This window comes from Rhopalosiphum padi, chromosome 1 (genome assembly GCF_020882245.1).
Source record: "Rhopalosiphum padi isolate XX-2018 chromosome 1, ASM2088224v1, whole genome shotgun sequence".
In the NCBI taxonomy this organism is placed as follows: Eukaryota; Metazoa; Arthropoda; class Insecta; order Hemiptera; family Aphididae; genus Rhopalosiphum; species Rhopalosiphum padi.
In genome coordinates this window covers 39,427,604-39,454,013 of record NC_083597.1, presented here as the reverse complement: position 1 = coordinate 39,454,013, position 26,410 = coordinate 39,427,604, and the positions used below count along the sequence as shown (strand labels likewise).

At 26.5% G+C, this 26,410-nt stretch overlaps 2 protein-coding genes and 1 pseudogene across 3 annotated transcripts; 1 reads left to right on the top strand and 2 right to left on the bottom strand.

Annotated features, from left to right (window-relative positions):
* Positions 1-3,673: 3,673 nt before the first annotated feature.
* Positions 3,674-11,268, bottom strand: LOC132925709 (kelch-like protein diablo; annotated as a pseudogene).
* Positions 11,269-11,362: 94 nt separating this feature from the next.
* On the top strand, positions 11,363-14,094 carry LOC132924499 (G patch domain-containing protein 11). Of its 2 annotated transcripts, XM_060988864.1 has the most exons (5): positions 11,363-11,479; positions 11,891-12,033; positions 12,681-12,913; positions 12,982-13,220; positions 13,649-14,094. In XM_060988864.1, exons 2-5 carry the CDS (start codon positions 11,975-11,977, stop codon positions 13,889-13,891), a joined length of 774 nt encoding a protein of 257 aa, XP_060844847.1. In that variant the 5' UTR covers positions 11,363-11,479; positions 11,891-11,974; the 3' UTR covers positions 13,892-14,094. The 2 variants fall into 2 exon arrangements, with proteins under 2 accessions (XP_060844847.1, XP_060844855.1); XM_060988872.1 differs by lacking the exon at positions 11,363-11,479 and having other exon boundaries at positions 12,001-12,132.
* Positions 13,934-25,303, bottom strand: LOC132924492 (DNA mismatch repair protein Msh6). The gene is made up of 22 exons (XM_060988850.1): positions 24,628-25,303; positions 22,706-22,822; positions 22,185-22,288; positions 22,026-22,121; positions 21,766-21,930; positions 21,553-21,687; positions 20,085-20,220; positions 19,885-20,024; positions 19,687-19,824; positions 18,809-19,013; positions 18,078-18,271; positions 17,685-17,797; positions 17,457-17,612; positions 17,238-17,395; positions 17,057-17,175; positions 16,764-16,919; positions 16,569-16,703; positions 16,290-16,514; positions 15,871-16,065; positions 15,301-15,478; positions 14,481-14,632; positions 13,934-14,397 (listed from the first exon to the last, which is right to left on the bottom strand). The coding sequence occupies exons 1-22, from the start codon at positions 24,887-24,889 to the stop codon at positions 14,125-14,127; spliced, it is 3,552 nt and encodes a 1,183-aa protein (XP_060844833.1). The 5' UTR covers positions 24,890-25,303; the 3' UTR covers positions 13,934-14,124.
* Between the last annotated feature and the right edge of the window lie 1,107 nt (positions 25,304-26,410).

The window sequence follows — 26,410 nt, the reverse complement described above, 5'->3', positions numbered from 1 at the left end:
TTTTATATTTTTAATTTACACGAAAACTCTTTTGATGATTTTTACTTTTTTTTCAAATAAATGTTTGTCGTTACTCGTTTGACATTTTTACCCCGTGTAGATACAAAGGACACACGCTATAAAGGTTATTAAATTGTTATTTATTATAATGTATACTTTGATATGCAATACACCTACATATTGTAAAAACAATTTAATAATTAAAAAAAAAAACACGTCAAATCAGAAATTCTTATTTATTAATATTTGTTTTTAATGTTTAGACAACTTACCTTTTCTATAATAACTTGTTAAAATTGAGTTTATTTATCAATCATCTACAACCCGTAAACCATATTGTACAATAATAAATAACACACTATATCAATAAAGTAGATACGATAAATCGTGCGTTGTAGCCGATTATATTATTTAGTACGATCTATTACAACATAATATTATACTATGGGCACGACTGCGGCCGTTAAATATTGTTGGCCAGAAATATAATGTCAACGAAACTCTTCACGCTATACTTATAGAATATTCATACAAATATATTAGACGTATTATCATTAAATATATATATTTTTTATTCTCTCGCCTTTTATATTATTTTTTTATACGAAATTGTACAGTTTACTTATCGGCTCCAATCGGCTGATAATTAGTAATATAATTTACAGTACTTGACATTAAATGACGTGTTTTTTAATTTATCAGACTTATGCATTTTTCATAAGCTATGATCATAGTAAAATACGTTTCAGAAAAATATTTTACGATAAAATATAAATATACACATAAAATATATGTAAAATATACATTAAAAAATACATAATAAGTAATAATTATACATAATATATCATTAAATACAGACTTCTGTTTTTCAATTGAGACTTCGCGTTTTACAGTAAATTATTTAGTGGAAATTTTTTTTAAAAAACTGTTATGATGTAGGTAGGTACCTAATTTAAAATTCGATAACAAGTATAGTTTTTCAGTTATTGAACTATTTATATTAAGAATAATAGTCTTTAAAAATGGTTTTAAAAATATAAATAAATTATGTATAAACGCCAAACGGATCTAGTATTTATTAATAAATACCTAATGTCAAACTCAACCGGTAATAATAATTATTTATTGATTATACATTTTCCCATTAAAAAACATTTATTTTCTATGACATTAAATATTTTTTAGGCTAATAAAGTTATAAATGAATGAGATATCAAATTTTAAATTTAACTAAATTTTAATAAATTTGATACAATAACTTGCAGTTAACACGTTAAATATGTTAAATTTTATTAAGTTAAAAGTTAGTTTCAAAAAAAAAAAAAGTAACAAATTACTTAAATTAGTTAATATCAACTTGACGTTTTAACTTAATGTTAATTCTTAACTCGCTAATGCTCAGCATTGTTTATTATACTTTATTATACTTGGAACATTTTTAAATATTTGAAATATTAACTATTAAATTAATCAAATTACTGTTGCCCCACATTAAACCCATTATTACGGACCTTTTATTCTTAGTATACCTCCTAAAAAACTAAAAAACTACTCGTTCGATTTTGTTAGGTAAAAATTTTCAGGAAAATTATTCACTAAATAATTTAGAGTATAAAATGGAAATTGTCATTTGGAAAATGGTTAGTTTATATCGCCAGAGGACAATTTTGAAGTAATACAAAAAAATCTCAAGAATTTGAAAATATTGTCTAACGGCCTAAGTTTATTTGAAAGTTTCAAAAATTAGATATATAATAGAATAACCGCATTAATGAAAAAGATGAATAGTGTGAGTGTGATGGTTGGTATTTACCTATATTACGCAAATTCGATGTGCCGGTCTGCTAAAACATAGAGGGAAACTCTTTATATACAACACATATTTTTTTTTATAAATTAAGTAATTTTAACATTTTATATATTCTATGAGAATATTAACTCGTAGTGTTGTGTAATATTGTTGTTTTTTGTATTTTCGTTTTGTACGCATAAAATATTATCTGTGTGTCTTATACCGCGTGCCGCGTGTGACCGTCGTATATTATATTATAGTGTAAATTAATTATGTAAACAATTTTTAGTTATGATTATTATGTTATTTTTCTTTTTTTCAGGACTCACGGGCCGCGACAGTCGTCAAAATATAGACGCCCTCGGGTGCATACGTATAATGTTATGCCGCGACCTTGCGGACGGGCGTATACGTCCCACTAATGGAAATTCTTCGGCTATACGTTTAATATGTACATAAATGCGCGCACACACACACATGACCCGAGGCCGAGGAGAATGAGTTTTGCGTGAAAGGACGAGAGAGGTATTAAAGGATTCTACTATTCCGAGTGATATTATTATATAATATATAATATGTATTATAGGTACTGTTGTGCTGTACGACAGACCGTATATGATACACAAACGAATCGAAATTCATTCAGCAATAATAGCGGAACATCGGAAATTGTATTGGTTAATTTTTTTAGAATTATATGTGGATTTTTTTCTAGTGTTTTCATAAATATATCAAAATGAGTATACCGTCACAATCGTTTTAGATTTAAATTCAATTATCAATCTACTTATTTATCGTCTTTCTTTTGTCTTAAATGCACGTATATCGCTAAGGCTAATACATAATATTATATTATATGTCTCCTTATTGTTTATAATATGTTCTTATTTAATAATATTTTTACACTATAATTATCCTCATTATCAGCTCTCTTATAATATTCTTTCATTAATATTATTATCTTATTTTTGTCTTTGGTTCACAATGTTATATAATTTATTTATATATTGCAGTTATTCGCTTTATTATTATTAACGTTTGAGCTTTAACAGTAGGTATTTACAAATTGTAAATTACAATATATCTATTAATAAACATAAATGAAATTTATTATAGCTATTGCAATCGTAACAACTCCATTTTTTTTATATAGGTAGGTCGTAGGTGTAGGTACACAGAACTTTTTTATATAACTGAAAGATAATCCATGTTTTAGATGATTACTGTCTTTGTTTGTCCACACTATTCTATCACTTATGTATATGTATACCATATGCATCAGGCATCAGCTATATGAAATGATTTCTGTCACTTTCCAAGAATGTTTTTTTTTTTATTAGAACATTTATGAAAATTCTTAGTACGGTTAGTAGGTACCTAAGTTTTTTATTTCAAAATAAGAGTTATTATTTATTTTTAAATAATAAGTAATGCGTTACGTATCAATAATAATAATAATAATAATAAATATAAATGTATTTATCGAATTATTCAATTATCAATTTATCCCTTGAATTTTGAATCTATGCGCACACAATAATGAATTTTTTTTTACTGCGTCAGTGTGCAGATCAAATTTAGTCGTCTTTACTACACTAAATTAAAGTTTCACACTTACAAAATTTACCTGGATCCAATTACTTACAATCGTATAATACAGGTATATTGACAGGTCGTTTACATTAATTGTGTCCATTCCAAATATTCAAACATTCATTGAATTCTAATACAAATTATTTAAATCATTACGCAGATATTATAAGCCAAAATTAATTTTTTTTTTAAATATATACGTGTTTGATTATTTTAATGTACACTGATTTTATGATATCATGTCTATATATTATTATTAATATTTTTTTTTTTTTTTTTTTATTTTTAATCTAGAATTTATACAATCTATACTACAAAAAGTACAATAAGCATAATGTATGTTTAATTAAGTGCAATAGCTTGAATGTCTTGAGAGAAGAAACCGTCCAGTGAAGATACTTCGACTTGAATTTACAATTATTTAGGTGTATTCATATTATGTTTACTTTACAAGGTCACGGGGCCATTGTCGTTTAAGTCTCCTGGTGGGATTTCCTGGGATGGAGATGGATAATAGCTTTTTTATATGGGGATTAGGGTGATTTTGAAGGCGATTCCTAAATTTTGAGTAGTATAGCTTGGCTGTATCAGTGACTTTCGGAATGTGAAGATCTGTATGAAGTGTGTGGTTTGAAATATAAGGAGGAGCATTGGTTATGAGTCGGAGGATTTTTGATTGAAACACTTGTATTTTTTTTGTATTTGATATTTTTGCCGAGCCCCAGAGCTGTATGCCATAGAGCCAGATAGGCTTAAGAAGAAGATTATATATATGAATTTTTGTTTTGAGGGATAATTTTGAGAATTTACCGAGAATAGGTCTGAGAGAGTAGAGTCGTTGATTTAATTTTAATTTTGTTGTGTGTATGTGTTTAGCCCATGTTAGACGTTTGTCGAAGGTTAGACCTAGATATTTGGCTGTTTCGGAGTTTGGTATTGGTTTGCCGTTTATATGTACCGGAGGAGGTTGTCTGTGGCGAATTATTAATATTACTAAATTATAATATGAAGTATATAATGTTTATTTATTCATACGATTAACCTATTATTTTATTGATATTATACACTTGACTCGTTCAATACTTACATTGTATTAATATAATTAATGGTAATGATTATCATAGTAGATATAGGAAATATATTTTAATTATAATCATTAATCGATAAAATAATGACATTAATACTTTACCACACGGCACACATAGATACTGACATACTCACATCCAATAATAAATTGCACTGTTGTTTGAGCCAGTTTGCGGTTAAAAATAATATAATTACCTAACATTATGTACCTAATAATTTTAGAATTTGCCGTAATACGTAAAATATAATCGCTTCTCCGCGATTTCATAATATATTATGACGTATAGTTTGGTAGGTAAGTCTCGTTATAATATTATAATATGCGTTTATTCGTTTATATGTAAGTATAAATAATAAACATATTTATTGCTCTTGATACAACCGTTCTATAAGGCTCCATGTCAGTGGCGGATTAACCTATTTGCCGCCTACAAGCAGGTTAGGCCGTCTCAAATTATAATATAATATTATAAATATATTTTATTTTTTATTTAAGTGCGCCAAATGTGCCGCCCCAATCACCTGATTATTTTGCCTGTGGGGTAACCCGGCGCTGCTCCATGGGCAGCCCACGTCATCACATCGATTGATTACTTTCATTTTAATATTATTACGTTATCGTAATATTAATTTGTCGATCAAGATGGATCCTTATACAACAACCATTGGCCAGGGGTGATGCGCGCACACTTTAATATATCTATACAATACGTGTGGTTTTTGAATATTGTGGTAACTATAGTAGTATTAGTATTGTAATTTGTAGCAATACCATTTCCAATAGCCTCTCCCTCTCTGCTTTCGTATTATGTATAATATAAGTGTCGTGGGAGAATATTTTGGTCGACTTAACTATTGAATCACCGCATATAGGTACTGCATATAGCTGTGTATATATATATATCAAATAAAACAATAAATTAATAATAAAGAATTATCGTCGCGTCTATTGCTCGCCGCTGAAGATTTAACAAATAAGAATTATAATACTCAACAGCGATAATAATACAAATAATTTTCGTCCACACGACCATACTTTGTAGGCAGGTTTATAATGTAGGTACATACGACGGCTGATGTGATTATCCTATAATTACCCTTCGGCCGTCGATGATTCCGTTGTTCGATAGCAATCATTATAATTAATCAAATAAATATAATTTCCATTAAGACGTAAGTACCTATTTTAATAATTGCAAACAAGTTTCAATATTTTCTTACAGAAGACGTGTAAAATAAAAAAGAATATTTAAATATTTATCAAAATTAATTTAATTAATGTCTAATGTAATTAATTGGTTTTTCAAAAGAACCGCATAATTCCATTAATCTGTATAATATATATTTATAGCCTTATAGGTATTACAAATAATGATGTTTAAATAATGACATTAAAATAAATGTGGGTGTGATTATATGATATAGGTACTAGATAGACATCACTAGGAAGTCGGGTGATGAGATGACTTCAGCCTTCAGGAAATTAGGTAATACTACAGAATTGGTTCCCGTTAGGTTAGATTGGCCAAATAAAGTACCTATACAAATTAGTTATTTGGTTCCCGATAAAAATGACTTGTCATTAAATAACTGTTTGAATTGGTTTCCATGTACACATATGACATGTATATTAAAACGATAATTGTATGAAATTTGATTAGGTCTGCGACGACCTAGAAAGCTCTCGTATCATAACAATATAACAATTTTATATCTAAATTCAATATAATATATTATTATAAATATAAATTGAATTATATTATTATATGTCTAATATAGATTGGTGTTTGAGTGTTTCGTCATTCTTATGAACTCGTTACTCATAGATAATCCGTAATCGTCAAGGAAATTATCATTTCAGAAAATCAATGTATTGTAGACATCATGCGACACTGTGCAGGTATACTTAACAAATGGATATCAAATCGAACACAATTTTCGTAATTAAATATGGAGTACCTACTGAAGTCAGATCTCTTACATTTATTTATTCAGATCTCACGATTTGTACTGCACTATGTTAGGATATGGTATTCTGCACGTTGGGTCGGTTATTGTCAGTAACTTTCAATAATGACATAGGTATTTGTATTTGTTTAATATCATCATTCATTATTCATCATCGTTTAGATAAACGATACGCAGAGCTTGGTTTGTAAGCGTATTTTGGCATTCCATCATAGGTCACAAATAAAATAACTTTTGGATTCTGAGTATAACGATCAACGATGGATGATTAGTATTGCCTTTACAATTATATGATTTTTTTTATATATTTCATATACACCTTACGCCCGTACACGATATATAATCGAAAGATGATTTGATTTTCAACTTTGAGAGTGGTTTCGGATCTAATTTCTAGTTTAGAGAAGTAAAAATGCGACAATTGTGATAATACGTACGCTGATGGCTATCACTGTCCGTGTAAACCCATTAGCGCCCGAATTTTTTTTTTTAGTCTATATTTGCTGTTACTATATGGCATCGCTGGGCGCTGATCCTACCTATTTTGTAACATTTTTGATTTCGACAACGATAGTATATACGAAATTTTTTTTATGAATTTAGTTTATAAACGTTGCCATTGTTCACGTTGGGCGCTAATGGGGTAATACTGTAATCGATATTATTGATTTTATATATTATATAAGTATATAACCAAGCATCAGGTGACATGTTACGAGTCATTTAAAGTTTAAACAATTTCCAAACAAATAAATTAATCCATTCACAGCTACAGCATCTGTTTCATAATTTATACAGATATAAATATAACAGCTTTATACTGGAATTAATTTCAACATACCTGCATTTGATCTACTATGATTTAACTCTGTCACTTCTTCCTAAGAGTCAGTTGAAGGATCATACTTTTCCACTAGAGACAATTATTTACTAGGATATTTTTTCCTCCTATAGCATACATACAATTGTTCAATATACAAAATGTTGGGGCACCTCTACCATGTAACATTGGTGCCACACTTTTCCAAATATTAGATTTTGGATCAAACTGTTCTACAAACTAAACTTCATAGCTGTTAACATTTCTCCCAACCTAAAAGCATATAAATTTAATAAAAATTCAATTTTTGAATACATATAAATTACCTTAAATTGAATTATTACTCTTTATAATAAAATAGATAATAAAATCATTTTTTAATAGAAGATTATACTTTTTCATTTATAAATAATAATCTCAGATGATAAAAATATTGAATTTTGTTTCACAAAATATACAAGTTAAGTAAGTTAATGTGACATACAAACACACACAAAATATATATTATATTCATATACTTACAGCATATATAAATCCATTAAAAGCAATGACTGCATAATCAGTTCGACATATATTTATAAAATTCATTTTAAACCATTTATCACGTTCAATATTATAGTATTAACTATTATAATTTATAAGTATCTGTCTGCAAATAATATTAACCAAGTGAATAAGTAGATAATTATAATTAATAATAATTAATTCCTAATTTACGGTACCACATAAACACGACTGAAATCTGAACAATATTGGATTTTCGTCAGGTTTTCAGCATTCCTTGTACTTCTCTCCAATTTTTTGTGTTCGGATCAAGAATATGACAGTTACACCATAAATATTTACCGGAATAATTGTTGGTACAGTTTTCCACTGATTTGTGATTATATTATACAAAAGAGGAAGATAAAATCTACCACTTTTACTCGTGATTATAACATACTGTAAAAATTAAAATTAATTTTATTGTTTATTACTTAAAATTATAGTATTTATTTTATTAATTTTTAGAAAATTCATTATAAATTTATAAACTATTATAATAAACAAATAATAGGTACAATTAATTATTTTTTTTGTTAATTATATTATTACATTTTATTATTTTAATATATTATATACGTATATTGTAATTGTATAATAATATAATATAAAACATAGTTAATAATTTTCTAAAAACTAATAATTATAAATACAAATATAAATTAAAATTTTTACTTCTGAATAATTTGGATGATATTGAGTACGGATAGAATTTGGTGCTTCTAACTCAGTTCCATATGTATGGACAGCATAAGCTTCATCTAAATATGCTCTACCTACCAACATTTTATATTTTATAGAATAAACAAAATACACAACAAATATTATATAATTACAAACGTTATTAAATGTCAAAAGGTTCTTTATCCACAATACACTCAAAAAATTCCTGCGAAATAATTGGTAACCGTACATATTTCATTAAGTCTGCTAAATGTTTACTACGATTTTCTCTGTCATACTTAATCCATTTCATTACAGATTCATACACCTATTTATAATTGGAACTATATTTATAATTATCTATAATATAAAATTGTATTCATGTTTAATACAACATGACAATCATGTAGTTTAGAAAGGAAAAAAAAACGTAGAAAAATATATTCAGCTTAAATATATAATATCAGAATAATGTACTTGCCTTTTCTTCATTTGCACAGAGATCTTCACTTTTAATAACTTGTAATAATTGATCAAAAGTTATCAGTAAAAACTCTTCATTTGCGTATACTTGACTGTAAAATGATTATATTTTAAGTTTAATATTATAAAATATTTTTAAATACTGTAAAAATATAACAGTACTTTTCAATGGAAAATTTTAATAAGAAATAAAATATAAAACAATAGGTAAAACAATAATTATAATTTTATTAATAATGATTAAATATTATTTATAGTTATTCATAATTTGTATGTATTATACTTATTAAACAATTTAATTATTCAACTTTTATATCCTGAGCAATGAATGTATTGAGTTACAATGATATATTTTCAATTATTTCTTTTTTTTTATTATTATTATTATCTTGGATTAGTAAAAATTCTTCAATCTTCCACTTCAATATTTTTTCAATGAAATTAATCAAATTTGTATTTGTGGGGAGGAGATCAATGTCAAAAACATGAAAATTCACAAATTATATTGTAGATGGTTTGAACATTTATAAAAATGTTCAATATAAATTTTACTTGGAAAGTTGAAAAAAAAATTAGAGTAATTCTACAAATATTTTTAATGAGGGTTTGAAATTTTTAATTAAGACAAAATTGGACATTACTTAAAAAATAATGATTTTTCATTAAAAAATAAATTTAGTTATTTATTGTAATTCAAAAATTATTAATTTTAATTGATGAACCTTGAAACATTCTACTATTATATTAAATTGTTTTCATTTAAAAAAAAAATTAAAAATTTTAATATGACCTTCTAAGTATTTGATTTTTAATGAAGTTAAAATCCTCTAGTGTCATGAAAGAGTTAATAAAAAATGTATGAAACTTTTTTAAATGTTTATAAAGCACAGAAAATGGGTTCATAGAAAAGTAACATCGATATAAAACAAATAAATTCCTTATTTTGCAATTTAGCCTATTATACTTTAAATTATATATTGTTAAATAATAATTATCATATTTAATAAAGTATACTTACCTAAAATTAATTAATGTATAACTTAAACAAAATGAATAAAAATCTCTTAATCCTAAACATTCAGCCATTTCTTTCATGCCTAAACAATTGGCGGGATCGATTCTTGATTTAATATAATCAACACATTTATTGCGAATTGTTTCATCTAATTATAACAAACAAATTCCATTTACAATTTCCTACAAGAAATTTGAAAAAAAAATATATTAGATTATATTTATAAATTAAAAGACAAATATTAATTTACTTGGACATTTTGTTCATTTACTACTAACTCAGATGAATAAATAAAGTCTATTAACAAATTCAACACAAATGGTTCTAATTCTTGAATTTTGATTTCCAATTCTTTGGATTCTTTGAATTGACTATTAAACATAATATTAAAATATTCACTGTTAGCTGCGAGAACAACTTTATGAGCCCATATTTCTTCACCATTTTTCGCAACAATTTTTATATCACATAATTGATTATTCCTAAAATGGACAAATTTTATTAGTAAAATCAAAATAAAACCAATGAATATAATATTTTATATTAGACCATATATAATTACCTTCTCATTTCATCAAATTTCTTGTAACATATGCCAATTGGTACTTTGAGAAATACGTTAGTTTGTACTTCGTTGACATTTGCTATATTTTCTATGTCTGGAGAAAGTCTAAAAAAAATATTATGATTATAAATATAAATCAATATAATCAAGTTACATTAATCATGCCATTGCTTAGGTCCTTTATGTGGTAACATTATAGTACACTGTTAACCTTGCGTTTCAAGAAAAACGTCTATCAATCAGTGCCTTTTAACTACCACTAACCATTACATGTCTGTCAGAAATTATACTACCTTATTCGTTTCGATTCCGGCGAAGCCATTTTTTCCTATCTTTCCTCCGGTTCGCCGAACATTCACGTGTACAACAATAGTTTTCAAAACAGCAGACGGAAAGGCAATTGTTTTATGGCATGTTATTGCGGTGGATGCAATTGTAAATTAAAACATTTCCATCGGCCAATGCCGGTAGAGTAAAACGCAGTAAGTACAAATCTCGTATACGATAAATGATGAAATCGATGAACGTTGATAATTGTCAATTCGAGAGTTCACATTTCGGTTTTCGAAGTAGGAATAAATCGTTAATTTTATACGAGTACGACAATAATAATATTGTTGTTGTGGTGATCGGCCGAATATCAGTAATAATTAATAAATATTAAATAATAATACTAATCACACAGAATAAATGTCGAGTGATTAAACTTTTTTACACGTGCAACGTGCAGAGATAATAGTTGTGGGTAAGTTCTTCCCCCAGATGAAAATTATTGTAGATGTTATAAGCGTCATCAAATGGTCAGAACATAGAAGAGATTTACACTCAGATTAGTGTTGTTCTTTATCAATGATAAATATTATCATATATAGTTAAAAAACCAAGCGTTTGAAAAATGAAGATATTTATTATAAATATTTTTTGAATTAAAGTGACTGTTCTAGGGAAATGGTGAGTAGTGCGTTAAACTAACTATTTTAACTCAAAGGTTCTCAACCTGGGGAGAAGAAGGGGGGCGTACATTTAAAAAAAAAAAACAAAAACGTTATTTTTGATTATTTATGTATTTTTCCTAAAAATAAATTCATTAAATATTTAAAAAAACTTTTTCATCTATATATTATATTAATCCAATATCTAATATTAAAGACATGATGTATATTGTATTATTTGTATATATTAAACATTAAAATCTATAAATTTATATGTAATATAGGTATTAAACATAATTCAATGTTATTATTGTGAGGGGATGCATGACATTATTAAATAGTATGAAAGGAGACATATACCTCAAAAAGTTGAGAACCCTTGATCTAACTGACCATTGTTATATTGCTTGTAATTATTGTCAATTTATAGGTGGAATACTTTAGAGACGATTTATATTTAGTTAAATAGTGAACCGGTACATAGATACGCGAGTATATCAAAACATCAGTGGATATGGCCACCACAGACAATGAAGAAGATGACTACATGTCCGACGCTTTCCTCAACACTGAGTTTGTACCCATTGCTAGTTGCTACGTGCTCTGATAATCTATAGATTAAAATTTATAACGAGGGAGGAACACACAGTACCATATTAACATATGTCAAAGGTTTTAATTCATTTTGACTATTTAGTGCTACTATGTGTTAATAACTATAATAGATTCATTATCAATATTACTATACAATATTACTATATATACTATATATTACTATATTACTATCAATACTGGAAAAATATAAAACTCAAATTTACAAATAATCGTACTTTAGGTAATATGGTTTTTGCGTACGAAGGTTCAACATTTGTTTGACTTGATTTTAAAAATCAAAAGTAGATATAAAAATATGAATAATTTTATTATTACAGAAATTATATAAATCATAGATATTGTGAGAACACTAATGAGGGGGGGGGACAACAACGCAGGTATATAATGGATCCAAATCTATCCTATGAATTAAATCAAATATTTGGACTTCAATAAAAATATTTTCTTAGTTCAACTTTTTAAACTTAAAGCAATTTCCTTTTCCGTTGAGAATTGTTAGTATGTGGGGCCTATTATAACAAATGTCTTACACGTTTTTTTTTTTACGAATTTTCGCATTCAAACACTTGTTTTGCTATTAGTCACTATTTGTATGGATCTGTTAGGACTGTAAAAGATGTTCGACCCGGCCTGTTGTTGACGCATGAACAGCAACGACTTCACAATCAGATGAAAAAGAGAAAGGAATGCCAATTGACAAACAAGGCTACTGGAGCAAAGGCATTGGAAGAGCAGCAGCGTCAGGAAGGACTAGAAAAGGCCATTGATAGTACCAACAAAGGTTTTTCACTGTTACAAAAAATGGGTTACAAACCTGGATTGGGAATTGGCAAAAATAGTTAGTGTTTCTGCTGGAATTGTTTGAAACCATTTGCATTATAATTTACATTTGTTGTATTATGGTAGATTCTGGAATAGTAGAACCCATTGGTATTGTGTTAAAAACTGACCGCAAAGGATTGGGTCGAGAAGCCGCATTAAAACAAGTTAGAGAAATGAAAAAAAAAATAATACTCAGTAGGCTTTCAGCTGAGCCCAGTGTATGTGAGTATAGAGAAAGAAGGGCTCAGGAAGCTTCTGAAAAATTAGATCGTTCAGATTTATATAGATGCCAACGAGTATGCCGCCAAATGGATTTAGATCAGGTATGCGTATGACATGCTACAAGTCATAATTGTTGAGATTATACATATCACAAATTTCTCCTTAGATAAATTGTATATAATTAAAAATATATTTAATACAACGTAGGTTTTAAAAATTATTTGTTTCTTATGAATTAAATATAATTTACATTTAAAACAATTTTAGCTTGACATTTTTGGATATCAAAAAAATATCCATCTACCGGTTTTTAAAAGACAGTGACATGGACAAATATTTAACTTTTATGTTTCATATTTTTATTTAGAAATATGTACCATAAATTGTTAATTATTTATTATTTTTTAATAATTTGTCATTATTTTATTACTTGTAAAATCTTAAATAACAATTTTAAGTTATATAATTATATAGTTTTTTTAAGTTTTTTTTTTCCGGTTATAATATGATAAAATATTTTATATTAAAGGATATACTAGAACCGTCTGAAAAGTTCTTTTGGCCTGTGGAAAGTTCTGACGTTGAAACAGATAAACCAAAGCAAGAAGAAGTAGAAGAAGCAGAAGATTTAATGTCATTAAATGAACAGTTGGAAATTTTAAATTTTTATTTGAGGCGTACTTACAACTACTGTGTTTACTGTGGAATAGTGTTTAACGATGAGAGTGATTTGATGGAAGAATGTCCTGGACCCAATCGGCAAGATCATTAAACTAGAATACTTATTAATGCATTTTAATAAATAACCAAAACATAGGAACAAAGTCTTATAATTTATTAAATGTTTTGTACTTTTTTTTTATAATAAAAAATAATAATTCAGTTTTGTATAATAAGTGAAATTTGACAAAAAAAAATATGAATACTTAAACATAAAAAGGAATAAATCTTAATAACAATGCGGTCTGAAAGTAATTATATTGTTAGAGGAACTTACTACGTAAATCATAGTGCTAAAACAGCTTTTTTCACAACAGATATATCGTTGGATGAAAACAACGTTTTAAATAGTATTCGGCGTTTAGCCGCAGTTTCAAATTCTTTAGACCTACGTAAACCAGTTTTTATGATGTCAGCAGGCATGCCAGCCAAACGAGCAGCGTTAAAACCATATGATTTAGGGCAAGCTCCATTTGCAAACTTATACAAGAAAGTAATTGTCTCTTGAGTTTGTTCTCTATCCATTTCATTTGTTTCGTCATCTTCTACCATGCATGCCTGGAATGAAAAAAAAAAAAAATTAAATAGGTATTAATTCTCATCAGTTCATATATTATAAATATATTAATAAGAATTTATACCATGTGACCAAGTGCAACTAAAGGGTTAGCCTTGAAATCTTCGACTAACGAGTGGTAATGGGTAGAAAATAATGTACGGCATTGTTTTTGTACTAGTTCAGTGACAACAGCAGAGGCGATTGCAGTCCCATCATAAGTTGATGTTCCTCTGCCTATATAATAAAACATAAAATATTTTTTTATATATAGTAATAATGAGATAACTAATGAAATTAAAGTGTAATGAAACTATTTGATAAATCGGTGTGGTTTTTAAATGTTCAAACTTGCTGTCTTTTCTTGATAGGTCCGTGCAGCAGCGTAGTGGGTGGATGGTCATATGAATTGGTATTTATTAGAGGTTGGATATCCTTATATAGATATATTATTTACTTATTCCTTATCATTATCAAAGAAATATTGAATAATGTTATGTTATAAAATAAATTTGTTGATTTTCTACAATTTTCTACTTTAAAGGGGTCCATGGCACAGAAGAGCTTAAGAACCTATACTCTAGGTTAAGTAATTATTAAGATAAATCAATAAGAGATATAACACTTGGTTGTTGTATAACCTGACAGATTGTCACAGAACACAAGTTGTTATTACATAATTGGTATTTATAAAATTTCCAATTTATAAATTATGGTTGTGAAAATTTAGTGCAAGATGATTTTATATACATATTTGACAAATTTAAATTTAATAGTACAAAACATTATTGGATATGTTGTAATAAAGGTATGCATGGACCTGTCTTAAAAAGGCAGCAAGTTTGAACATGCCAAAAAGTCCCATTGCTTAATAAGTTCATAATTATTTAAAATAAATAACTAACCCAGTTCATCAACTAAGACTAATGAAAACCGGCTGGCGTGATGAAGTATAGCCGATGTCTCACACAATTCAACAAAGAATGTTGACTCTCCTGCTATTATATTGTCATTGGCACCGATCCTCGTGAATATCCTGTCAATTGGATTGAGAACAAGACTTTTTGCAGGCACATGACAACCCTATTAAATAAAATAATTTTTTTTATCTAAATTATCAATATATTATACAACTTAAACAGATATCAGTTAAGACACAGTAAAATCAGTTGAATATTTTAATTTGTTTTCGATTAGTTTTCTTACATAATATTTTATAAGTCATTAATCAAGAATAAAAACAACCATAATGGATATTTAAAGCAAACTGTTTAAAGTATTAGCTATAATATTTATAACTTATTATACATATTATACCACAAAATTGTTGATGATTTGAATTAATATGACTATCTATTTGAAATTTTATTTTCTTAATACATATTATGATTTTTTTTTTTGTATAATAAATAACATTAAATAATGGAAAAAAAAATTATTATAATTAATGATCAAGCCACGAGTGTGCTTCTTACCATATGTGCCATAACAGAGATAATACCAAGCTGCCTCATCAATGTAGACTTGCCTCCCATGTTAGGACCTGTAACTAATATCAAACTAGAATTCCATGTTTCATCATCTTCTTTCCCTATGATTGTGTCGTTCGGAATGAAACTCTCGCCACCAGAACCGCATGGATAACGTCCTTCAACGAGTTTAACTAATGGCTAAATATTAAACAAACAGCATTCACACAAATCTTAATTTTTGAATTGTACACAATAACTATTTTTATACATATTTAAATCAAACAGTCGAATAATGATAACTAAATTCAAAGAGAATAAAAAAATTACATTAAGATTAATAAAACTTTGAGTATAATAATGAAGAACAATTTCAACGTTTTCAATACAGATTCAATATTACAATTATAATTTATAATACAAACCTTTTTACCAACAATAGCTGGAATAAATTTAGGAATACACATAATTTCTTCTTCACACCGGCAATATTCTGCTAATGACATGAATACATCTAGTGTAGCCAAACATTGGATGGCATTATTCCATTCCTCAAACTTGTCACAAAATCGTGAAAACACTCTTTCTCTGAGATCTTTCAATACATCTATTTTTTCTTGTTCATAACTCATCATTTTTTCCAAAAGTTCCTGGACAATAAATATCGTTAAATACCATATATAAAAATAATTTAAGTAACTAACTTTTGTACGACTTGTTGTGAATCTTTTGAATCCTTTTCTTTGGTTTTGAAGTTCATATCCTTCCCCAGCTCTTTTTGATGCAGCGTCAGGTACTTCCAACTGATACCTTTTTTTATCAGATCCAAAGTAAGTCACCTTCAGAATTCAGTAAAAAAATTAAAACAATTATATTTAAAATAGTTACAAATTACTTACATTACACCCAAAGTGTTTGCACTGTTCTTTTAAGTAAGATTTTAACTCAACATCAACTTCTTTAATTTTTTCCAAAACTCTGTCATACTGATCATCCATTCCTGGTTCGGGAAAAATACGACCATGTTTCATAGCTTCATCATGATCAAATGAATTCTATAGACAAAGTAGAATTTTAATGATTACATAAAAATAATACAGATTAACATTTTTTGAGTAATAGTTAATAGATAATTAACGTTAAATGAATGTTCTAATAAATAAAACAGTTACTATGAAATTCTTCAAGTTACCTCAAAATTATCAAGAAGTTCAGTTAAATAAGGAAATACTCCAGGTGTAGAGTTGTTAGGATAATTGCAAATAGCAGTTAATAAATTGGATTCTGAACTTTCTTTTTTGATATCAGCTTCTATAACAATAAGTATTGCATAAATTAATAATCAAGTATAAATTTTAGTTTGTTAAAATTACTTTGAAATTTTTCCATTATATGAACACTTGTCCTAAAACCTTTCAAAATTGATATGAAATCAATTATTTTCCTTTTTGAATAAGTCTTCTCTTCAAAGTATATTGCTCTAGTTTCTGCATGGTTTGATTCAACTCCATTACTACTCTGAGAGTAAATCCTAAAATAATAATCAATAAGTATGCGATAAAATATATGTTTACTGTTTAATTTTAATTTGCCTGGAAAATAGACGTTCTAAATCTGGTAAACTAGCCAATTCTGATCGTATTTCGTGCATTAAATCAGGAATAACAATTAAAGAAGATATTGCATTTTGTCTAGCTTCAATACTGGATATTGTTGTTAATGGATTACATAACCACTGGTATAGTAATCTAAGAAATATTATTGCAAGTTATTAATTACACAATATTAAATTTAATTTATACAAAAAATAATAAATATACCGTTTTCCAAATGGTGTAGAGCAATGATTTAACTTGTTAAGTAATGTTCCTGTATTTGAACCTGCAGAGTTTTCTAATATATGCAGATTTTTAAGTGTTATAGCATCAAGTATCTAAAAACAAATGGTCAAATTCAATAATAAATTAAATCAAATTAAACAAAGTATTTATTTATTATCCAAACAACACTATATATAAAAAAAAAAAAAAAAAAATACAATACCAGATATTTTAGTTTATAAGCTAAAACACTCAATCTCAAACCTAATTTGGAATAAGTTTCATTAATTTAATAATTTAGTGATAAATATGAAATAATAAGATGGTTAAGAATCTACGCAACCATAATTAAAAGCATATGAAACAAGTGTTATTAACTTAAATTTTAGTTACCATATGTTTGCTGTTTATATTATTTTGATTGGATAATTCAACAGATTCAACATCAACTGGCTTATATATGTCAAATCTTCCTCTGGACAAAAGTTGGAAATCCATTTTACATCGCTTTAAATACCATACAACAGCACCCAAACTACGAATACCAAACTCAGATTCATCATTAGCATTTAATTGTAAGTCAGAGTCTGAAATAAATTAAAATTTAAATAGGTTCTTTATTATTATTATTCTTAATTATAATTGCATATGTTGTACTTCTACAAACATATGATAACAAGTTTATGTTCTGCAGTTCCAATTTTGTATAAGATTTTATACTACAGTGAATTGACTTATTATCAGTATTTAAAAAACACTGTTTAGTCCTAGTTTTTTTTATTTTATAATATTTTTATTTTTAAGTGAGCTATGGAAATTTTTAAATTGTAATATTTGACATCCTCATAACCTGCACAAAAATTGAAGTACCATAAAACCCATGAAAAAAATAGCTCATGATCTTAATTTTTAAATTTTATAATAAGTCTACTTTATACACTCTATACTAAGCTTATTAAAGAATACTTAAACAAAATTGAAACTGTTAAACACAAAATGGCAATATGTCTGCAATCAGAGAAAACAAACGCATGCAGGTGTGACATCTACTAAATAAAGTTATATTTTGTTTATCATTATAATTCTAAAAAAGAATACAGTGTATTTTAAATAATAATATTTACCACTGCCTAAAAATGTTTTTAATTTTTCTGGATATACCACATTATCATTATTTTTAAAGTAGTCTCCTTCAGCTAAAGTAATCAAAGTTTTTGACGATGACCAAAATTCTATGTCAGGGATGAGTGCATCTTTAACAGCACTAGAGAGCATAGTATCAATAACTTTTTTGGTACGCACTGTCAATTTATTACGTTCAAATAAAACCTAAAAAAAAATTATTAAGGTAGTTAGGCATGTATAATGTATATTGTTTATTATTAATTGGTGATAGTAATTTTGTTATAAATGTTGGTTTGATATTATTATTTTTTTTTTTTGTTGTTGTTTGCATAATTGCCTCACAACTACAAAATTAAGATTTAAATGTATCTAATTAATTAATTAATTAATTAATATTTTGAATTGAATAGTGTACATTTCTTAACTTGAGTCATATTTTTTTATTTTCCTCTATCTAACTTTCTTTTAATAATTGTCAGCTCAAATACTATTTAAATGATAAATTTGACCTAAATAATACATTTAATCATCGTGAATATCAATACACCAAATATCATTTATATTTAAAATTATCTTGATAATATATATATATATAAATATTTATGAGAAAGGACAATTATTGTTGATTTTCATATAAAATGTATTAAGTTAAAACATAAAAAAATAATGCATTATGTATTTAAAGTAATATTAAATAATAAATATTCATAGAATATATTATTACTATGTCACAGCAGACGATATTAAAAATTATTTTAATATTAAATCTTGTTTAAATACTAGAATAAATAGGGTTATCTTATTAGCATAGGTTTGTAATATAAATACTAATAAATACAGAATACAGTATAAACTATAAACAAAATAAAAAGTTTACTTGTACTGGGGGATAATGAGCACACAAAGTTCTTAAGCGGGAGCAATGACAGTCATCTTCGAATTGCCCAAGATGAAAGAGACCAATAGATGTATCAATGAAGCACACACCGTACAAAGAAGTCGAACTACTCATTTCCTAAATAATGAATAAAAATAATGTTTAAGTAAAAAATTAAATTAAAATATAAATAAATACTTTTTCAGATACAGCTATCAAAAATGAATTTTCAGCATCATTTGTTTCACCATCAATTATACCAAAAGTTCTGGTACCTTTGGTTGTAATACGACATATTTCACGCCGTACAACTTTATCAAATTTAGTACTCCTTTTTACTAAAAATACAATTATTTACTATAAAATATTATAAATTATAATACAATTTAATAACTTACAACTTTTACATCTTTCCGTCATCATATCCGGTGTTTCAGTCTGTTCTATACGAGCAACAGTATAACCTTTTTCTACTAAAATTGCTGAAAAACGACCGTAAGCAGTTTCTGGAAATCCAACATGAGCAAAGTCTCCCTAAATGCATTAATATTCAAAAGTATATCCAAAAACTTAAGATGAAAAGATTTAATATTTTTATAAGAGAAAATATGATTATATTCTAATTAGTAATATAGTTAGTTTCATTAATATTCTATGTAAAAGTAATATTGGAGAACTTTTTTCTATATTTTATGTCACAGAGTTATTGAAAGGTAAACCTAAATGTAACAACCTCTTAAGAGGACATAAGTTCATCATACTCATATGTGTTGCCTCAGTCTTAAAATTTTACAATGTACCAAATGTGTGTTCAATAGAATAAAATTGGTTAAGTTAATAAAATAGTGAATTGGTATATTATCAAACTTAAGTTAAGAATACAGTATGTGGTTATTGGTCCGTTTTTAAAATATTTTAATTTTTGAGCAAATTAAAAGTATATAAAATATAGTAAAAGCATAAATAATAATATAATATTCTTACCTTTAAGTTTGATAATAGGTTAATTCATTCTTTATAAAAGTTAAATACACAAAATTGGATTTTGATTAACGTACATTTATCATATTGTAATATTGTAAAACAGGGACAAGACATGTATGTGTGAAATCCTTTTAAGCAATACAGAGTGATTCTTTTATGATAAAACACTATTATTTACTCATTATTTCAAAAAGTATTCGTGTATTTGAAAATATTTTTTTACATAGTTTTAAGTTTTTTAAAAAATTATATTTTTAAATATTTTTTAACCTTATATTTTTTTGAATGACAACATAGTTTTAATTTCATATTCCAAAGTAGAATAATTTTCTAAGTATTTTGATACATAAGAATCGAATTTAGGGCGAGAAGTTTATAAGTTATACGTATTTAAAGTTATGACAAGCGGAGTAGTGGACAAACATTTTGCGGGGTTAACCCGTACCACTCCACTACGCATATCAAAAGCTTTAAATACTTATAAAGTTATAACTCATAAGCTACTCACCCTAAATTTGATATATATATATATCAAAATACTCAGAAATAATTCTGCTTTGGAACATGAAACTAAAACTATGTTGTCATTCAATAAAGTAAAAAACTTAAAAAAATATTTAAAAATATAATTTTTTTTTAATAAAAACATTGTTTTTTTAACAACTTGAAACTATGTAAAAAAATGTTTTCAAAAACATGAATATTTTTTTAAATAATGAGTGTTTTATGATAAAAGAATCACCCTGTATATCTTAGAAATATGTATTTAGTAAGTATTTAAAAGATTTCAAATTTTCATCAAATATAAACTAATTATAACTTAACTATGACTTATAATAAATAATTAACACAGAATACAATAGATTAACTATGTATATATACCTTCATGTATAAAAGATTAAGTTCTTTAGCAGTTGTTACAGCATCCATATGATACATTTCATAAAATTTTCCCACTTTAAAAAATAATATACAGTCAAAATGTTGTGCTTTTAACTCCCACCACTGACGAACACCCTAATATAAATAAATTTAATATATATAAATATAGTTATGTAGAAATTATTTGATAATGTATTTAAAAAGTATATTTACTGGAGTCAATGTCAGTTTAAAATCTTCTGGTACATATAATGTTCGAGGATTATAGTTAGGATCAGATGGTGATTTTTTATTAGCATCTCTGATTTTTTCTGGTTTCAAAAACTCAAGTTTTAAATGAGGCCAATTGTCATGATCAACTCCATTACCTTTGGTTACCTATAATCAATATATGTATATATATTTTTTAATTATATGCAATATTAGTTTAGTATTTAAGTATAAGATAAAAATCATAAAAATAATTATTTTACTTCTTTGATAGATTTGTCCACAGCAGGGGTATATGATTTATTAAATTTGGAGGATTTAGATTTTCCAACAGATTTTGTATTTTTCCCACTTTTTTTCTAAATAGTTAAGAATGTATTATTGTTAAACAGTGATTATAGTTCAAAAATATTATGATATACTTTGACGGGGGATACTTCTACATCTGATTCATCATCAATAAATGAATCACTGTCAGATGGTTCAGGACTTTCTTCAGATTCTGATTCATCTAAAGACTTCTTATCTAAAAAAAAAAAAAAAAATACTAATAATATACACGACTTAAATTAAATCTGAGAACTTGGATCAATACGCTGGAATAGTGCCTACGTCATGGTCATAAATTTTATAAATTGGATCATTCGGATCCAAACAAACTAAGATGCCTAATGTATAGAAAATAAATTATTAATTTAATTTTGTTTGTTAAAACAATTTAAAACAGTTTAAAGCATTTTTTTATTTTGCATTTGTCTTTTGTGAAAAGATTTAATAGATTTAGCTGTTTTAAAAGACTATAATTTACAAACTTATTTTATTTTATATACATTTTAAATGTGTATTTTATTATGTTTGGATCCAAAATGAAATTTTGATAAGGATTAATAACGTATGTGATGTCACACTATTCATCCATATTTAATTTATTTAAAACAAATACCTGGCTTATATTCATCACCAGAATCTTCTTCATCACCGCTCAAATCTTCTAATGCAAGCCTACGGCGTTTTTTCATAGGCAACTCTTCATTTTCTTCATTTTCTTCCATAGATTCATCTAAAAACAATAAAAAAATAAATAGCATACATTTATCAATATATTATAGGTTATTTATTATATCTTTAAATTTGTTATTTGCATAAAAAAAATACACAATTACAAACACTACAAAAAAGTTATATTTGGGCTAAATAATACTCTAATTAACAACTATTATGGATAAAGTTCAATATTATCATAAAAATGATGACAAATCATACAAGTAATGAAACCATTTCCTATACTAATGTTGTATAATTGTAATACATGTAGATGATTTAAAAGAATTAATGTTAAAGCAGTCCCATATTTCAAAATACAAAGGCTTTGAAAAACTTCATTGTAATATAATCTGATTAATCAATTTTAAATACATAATTATTTTATTAATAAAAATATTATCTACAAGTAGATAAGTACTTAAATATATATTTAATTTACTAAGTATAATAATAATAATACTTTTCTTACAAAAACTCATACAGTTGTAAAATAAAATAAAATTAAGTGCATAATATTGATATCATAATGAATAAAAATAATTATACATTATATTCTTTAAATGAGCATTTTGTAAATTGTATTTATAATATTTGCTATTAGTTCTTGAATGACAATGACCACATATTTATCTACAGACATTAACATAAATAGTTTTAGGCAATCAAAGTATTCAAGTATAGATGCAGATACTTATTTTGCCAAGTATTAAAAATACATATTTGAATACTATGTCAAAAATTATTTATAAAAAAAAAAATAAGCATTTTAGACACTTCAGTGGTTTTGGTACTTTTGGGGTATATTGACTACCAAAATATTTAAATAAAAAATATAATAGATATTAAGTATAGGTATTAGGTAAAAATTATTTATAATTCATATAATTTTCAACACTTCATGTTCTTAAAAAAGTTAGACAGCTTCCTATTCTGACAATGGCAAATTAAATTAATTCATGTTCTCAAAAAATATTTGTTAGATAGATTCTAATTAATGATATAGCAGACAACTACTACGGACAAAAGATACCCAATAAACAACTGTCAACTGACTGATAAAATAAATGGTTAATGATCTAATCGCAATATATTATGTGGATAGTAAATTGTATAAAATCAAATTTAATTGATGATAGGTACAAATTACAAAGCAGGGCTGTAAAATTAAAAATAGATTCATGATTTTATTATTTGTTACTAGACTCACTAGGTATACAAGGTAGTCGATATAACTAGGATGATTATAGAATGTAGTTTTGGAAATATTTGGGTAATTGAGATAACCCGGAAATACCATGGTTTTAAATATGTTTTTTACATCCTAAATCAATGGAAAAGTTTTTTTAAAAATGTTCATGTATAAGAATAAAAAAATAAAAATTTACAAACTAAATTTTTTTTGAAAATTAGTACATTATTTAAAAAGGTAGGTGCAGATATTTTAAGAATGTATTAAAACATTTTGTTCAATTACTTAAATCAAAAGTATTTAAATAGATACTCGAGTAAGTACCTAAAATGTATTTGAATACTTTTACTCGAGTAGATTAGTATAAGACTGGTTTTAGGATACATTGATGAAATATTTCAATGATAACCTATATCTACAAGCTCAAAAAAGCCAGTAGTTTCCATTTGTGGCCTAGCAGCCATATTAGGCAGATACTGAATAAACATTATTATTACTGTATGAAAAATTATTTTGTATATTTATGTAAAAATATATACTTATAGAGTAATTTGAACTCGAATATTAATGAATATTTTTTTCTGAAACTCTCAACTACTATAAATACTTCTTAGTATTTATATTATTATTACCATGCGGTTTAGGTTTTCTTTTTTCAGTAGTTTTCTTCGTACTAGCACCATTGCTGATGGTTTTTTTTCCAGAACTTCCGTTTACTGCAGATTTTGGTGTCCTCTTAGGAGTGACAGAATCACCCTTATTATTAATCGATAACTGACGTTTTGACGGAGTCTTCGACGACATGACACCGTCGGGCTTAGGTGATCCATTCGTTTTAGGAGCTCCAGAGCTAGGTGACCTGGTAAAGTAATTGAACAGCGTATTTTTGGACATATTAATGGTTCACTAAGTACAAAAGTCAAAAATATATAACGACTAATAACACGAGGGAATTCGCTAACGATGACCGAGTGCGGTACAATTTATGGAAAACTAGAGAAAAATAGTGTACACGACGCGTTTAGATGTTAATACTCAATTGTCGCAGTAGGTGAACAAAAAGAAACTGGCACGAAAAACTCATTTCACGAATTATGTTCATCTACCTTCTACATGTAACATACTACAAAAAACAAAATACAAAGTGTACTATAGATTATATAAGTGCAGGTAGCATATCTTTGTAGGACAGAAAAATTAACCAAATCCAATATATATAACTACTACCTGTAACCTATTGGGATAATGAATATTGAATAATATCGGAATGCTAACAATGCATTTTGGCGGCAAATGCGAATCGCCAATTGATAATATAACGATATCGTACTATAAGTAATATTATACAGTACCACGGTCTTAGAAGATCTTCTAAGACCATGTACAGTACCAAGAACACATACGAGTGACGAGTTAGAAGTTAGAAACGACATTTAAAAATAAAATATATTATTTTAAATATGAACAAAAAAAAAAACTTTATATCATATACCGCGGTTAGCTAATATACCGCACCTATCGCTTACGAATTTCAACCTATATGGAAACGTTACAGACGTTCGTATTTTCAAATGTTTACCGCTATTGCATTTTCCCTACGTTCGTTGTATAGTGTCAGTGGCGTAGCCAAGGGGGGGGGGGGGCTAAAGGGGCTATAGCCTCCCCCATTGGCCGTATTTTTTATATTGTTTTGCAATATTTAAATTTAAATATGGAAATTGTCTTACAAATTTTAATTATTTAAAATAGTAAATACGTTAACAGCAAATCAACGTTAATATGTAATCAGTATTTTTGTTTTATTTTTGATTTTCAATAATTCAAGTTAAAAGTATTTAGCCCTCCCCATAAAAAAATTCTGGCTACGCCTCTGTATAATGTATGGTGTGGTCTTGTGGGAACAAAATTTGTAAGTGACTCAACCAAAAGAGATTAACTGTTCTATAATACGTATTGTTTTGCATTCTATATTTAACGTCATCGAACTATCGAATAAATCAATATTCCAATATTTCCAATGAATACATTTTGAATTTCGTCGACAGATTTTAACTACCATGGTAACAGTTGATGCCTTATTTATGGGAATCACGATAGTATCATCAGTAGGAAACGGATTTAAATGCTCTAAAAACAAGAAAAATACCTTAAAAAATACTCTTGATATTATTTTTAACATTGAAAAAATTTGTATAATTATAGGTATATATTTTTATTCTTAGGTGTTAATTATTCGTATCATTTTCGTCATCTTCTAGTTCTATCTTATTTTTACTCTGATAATTATTTCCAAAAAATGAATAGGTATACAATTTAGATAGATACATTGGTTATACTTTTACCTTGTGTTTCATAATAGCACTATATAATCAGGTGCTACTAAATGTTTATCGAATTTCATCAATTCCTTTATAA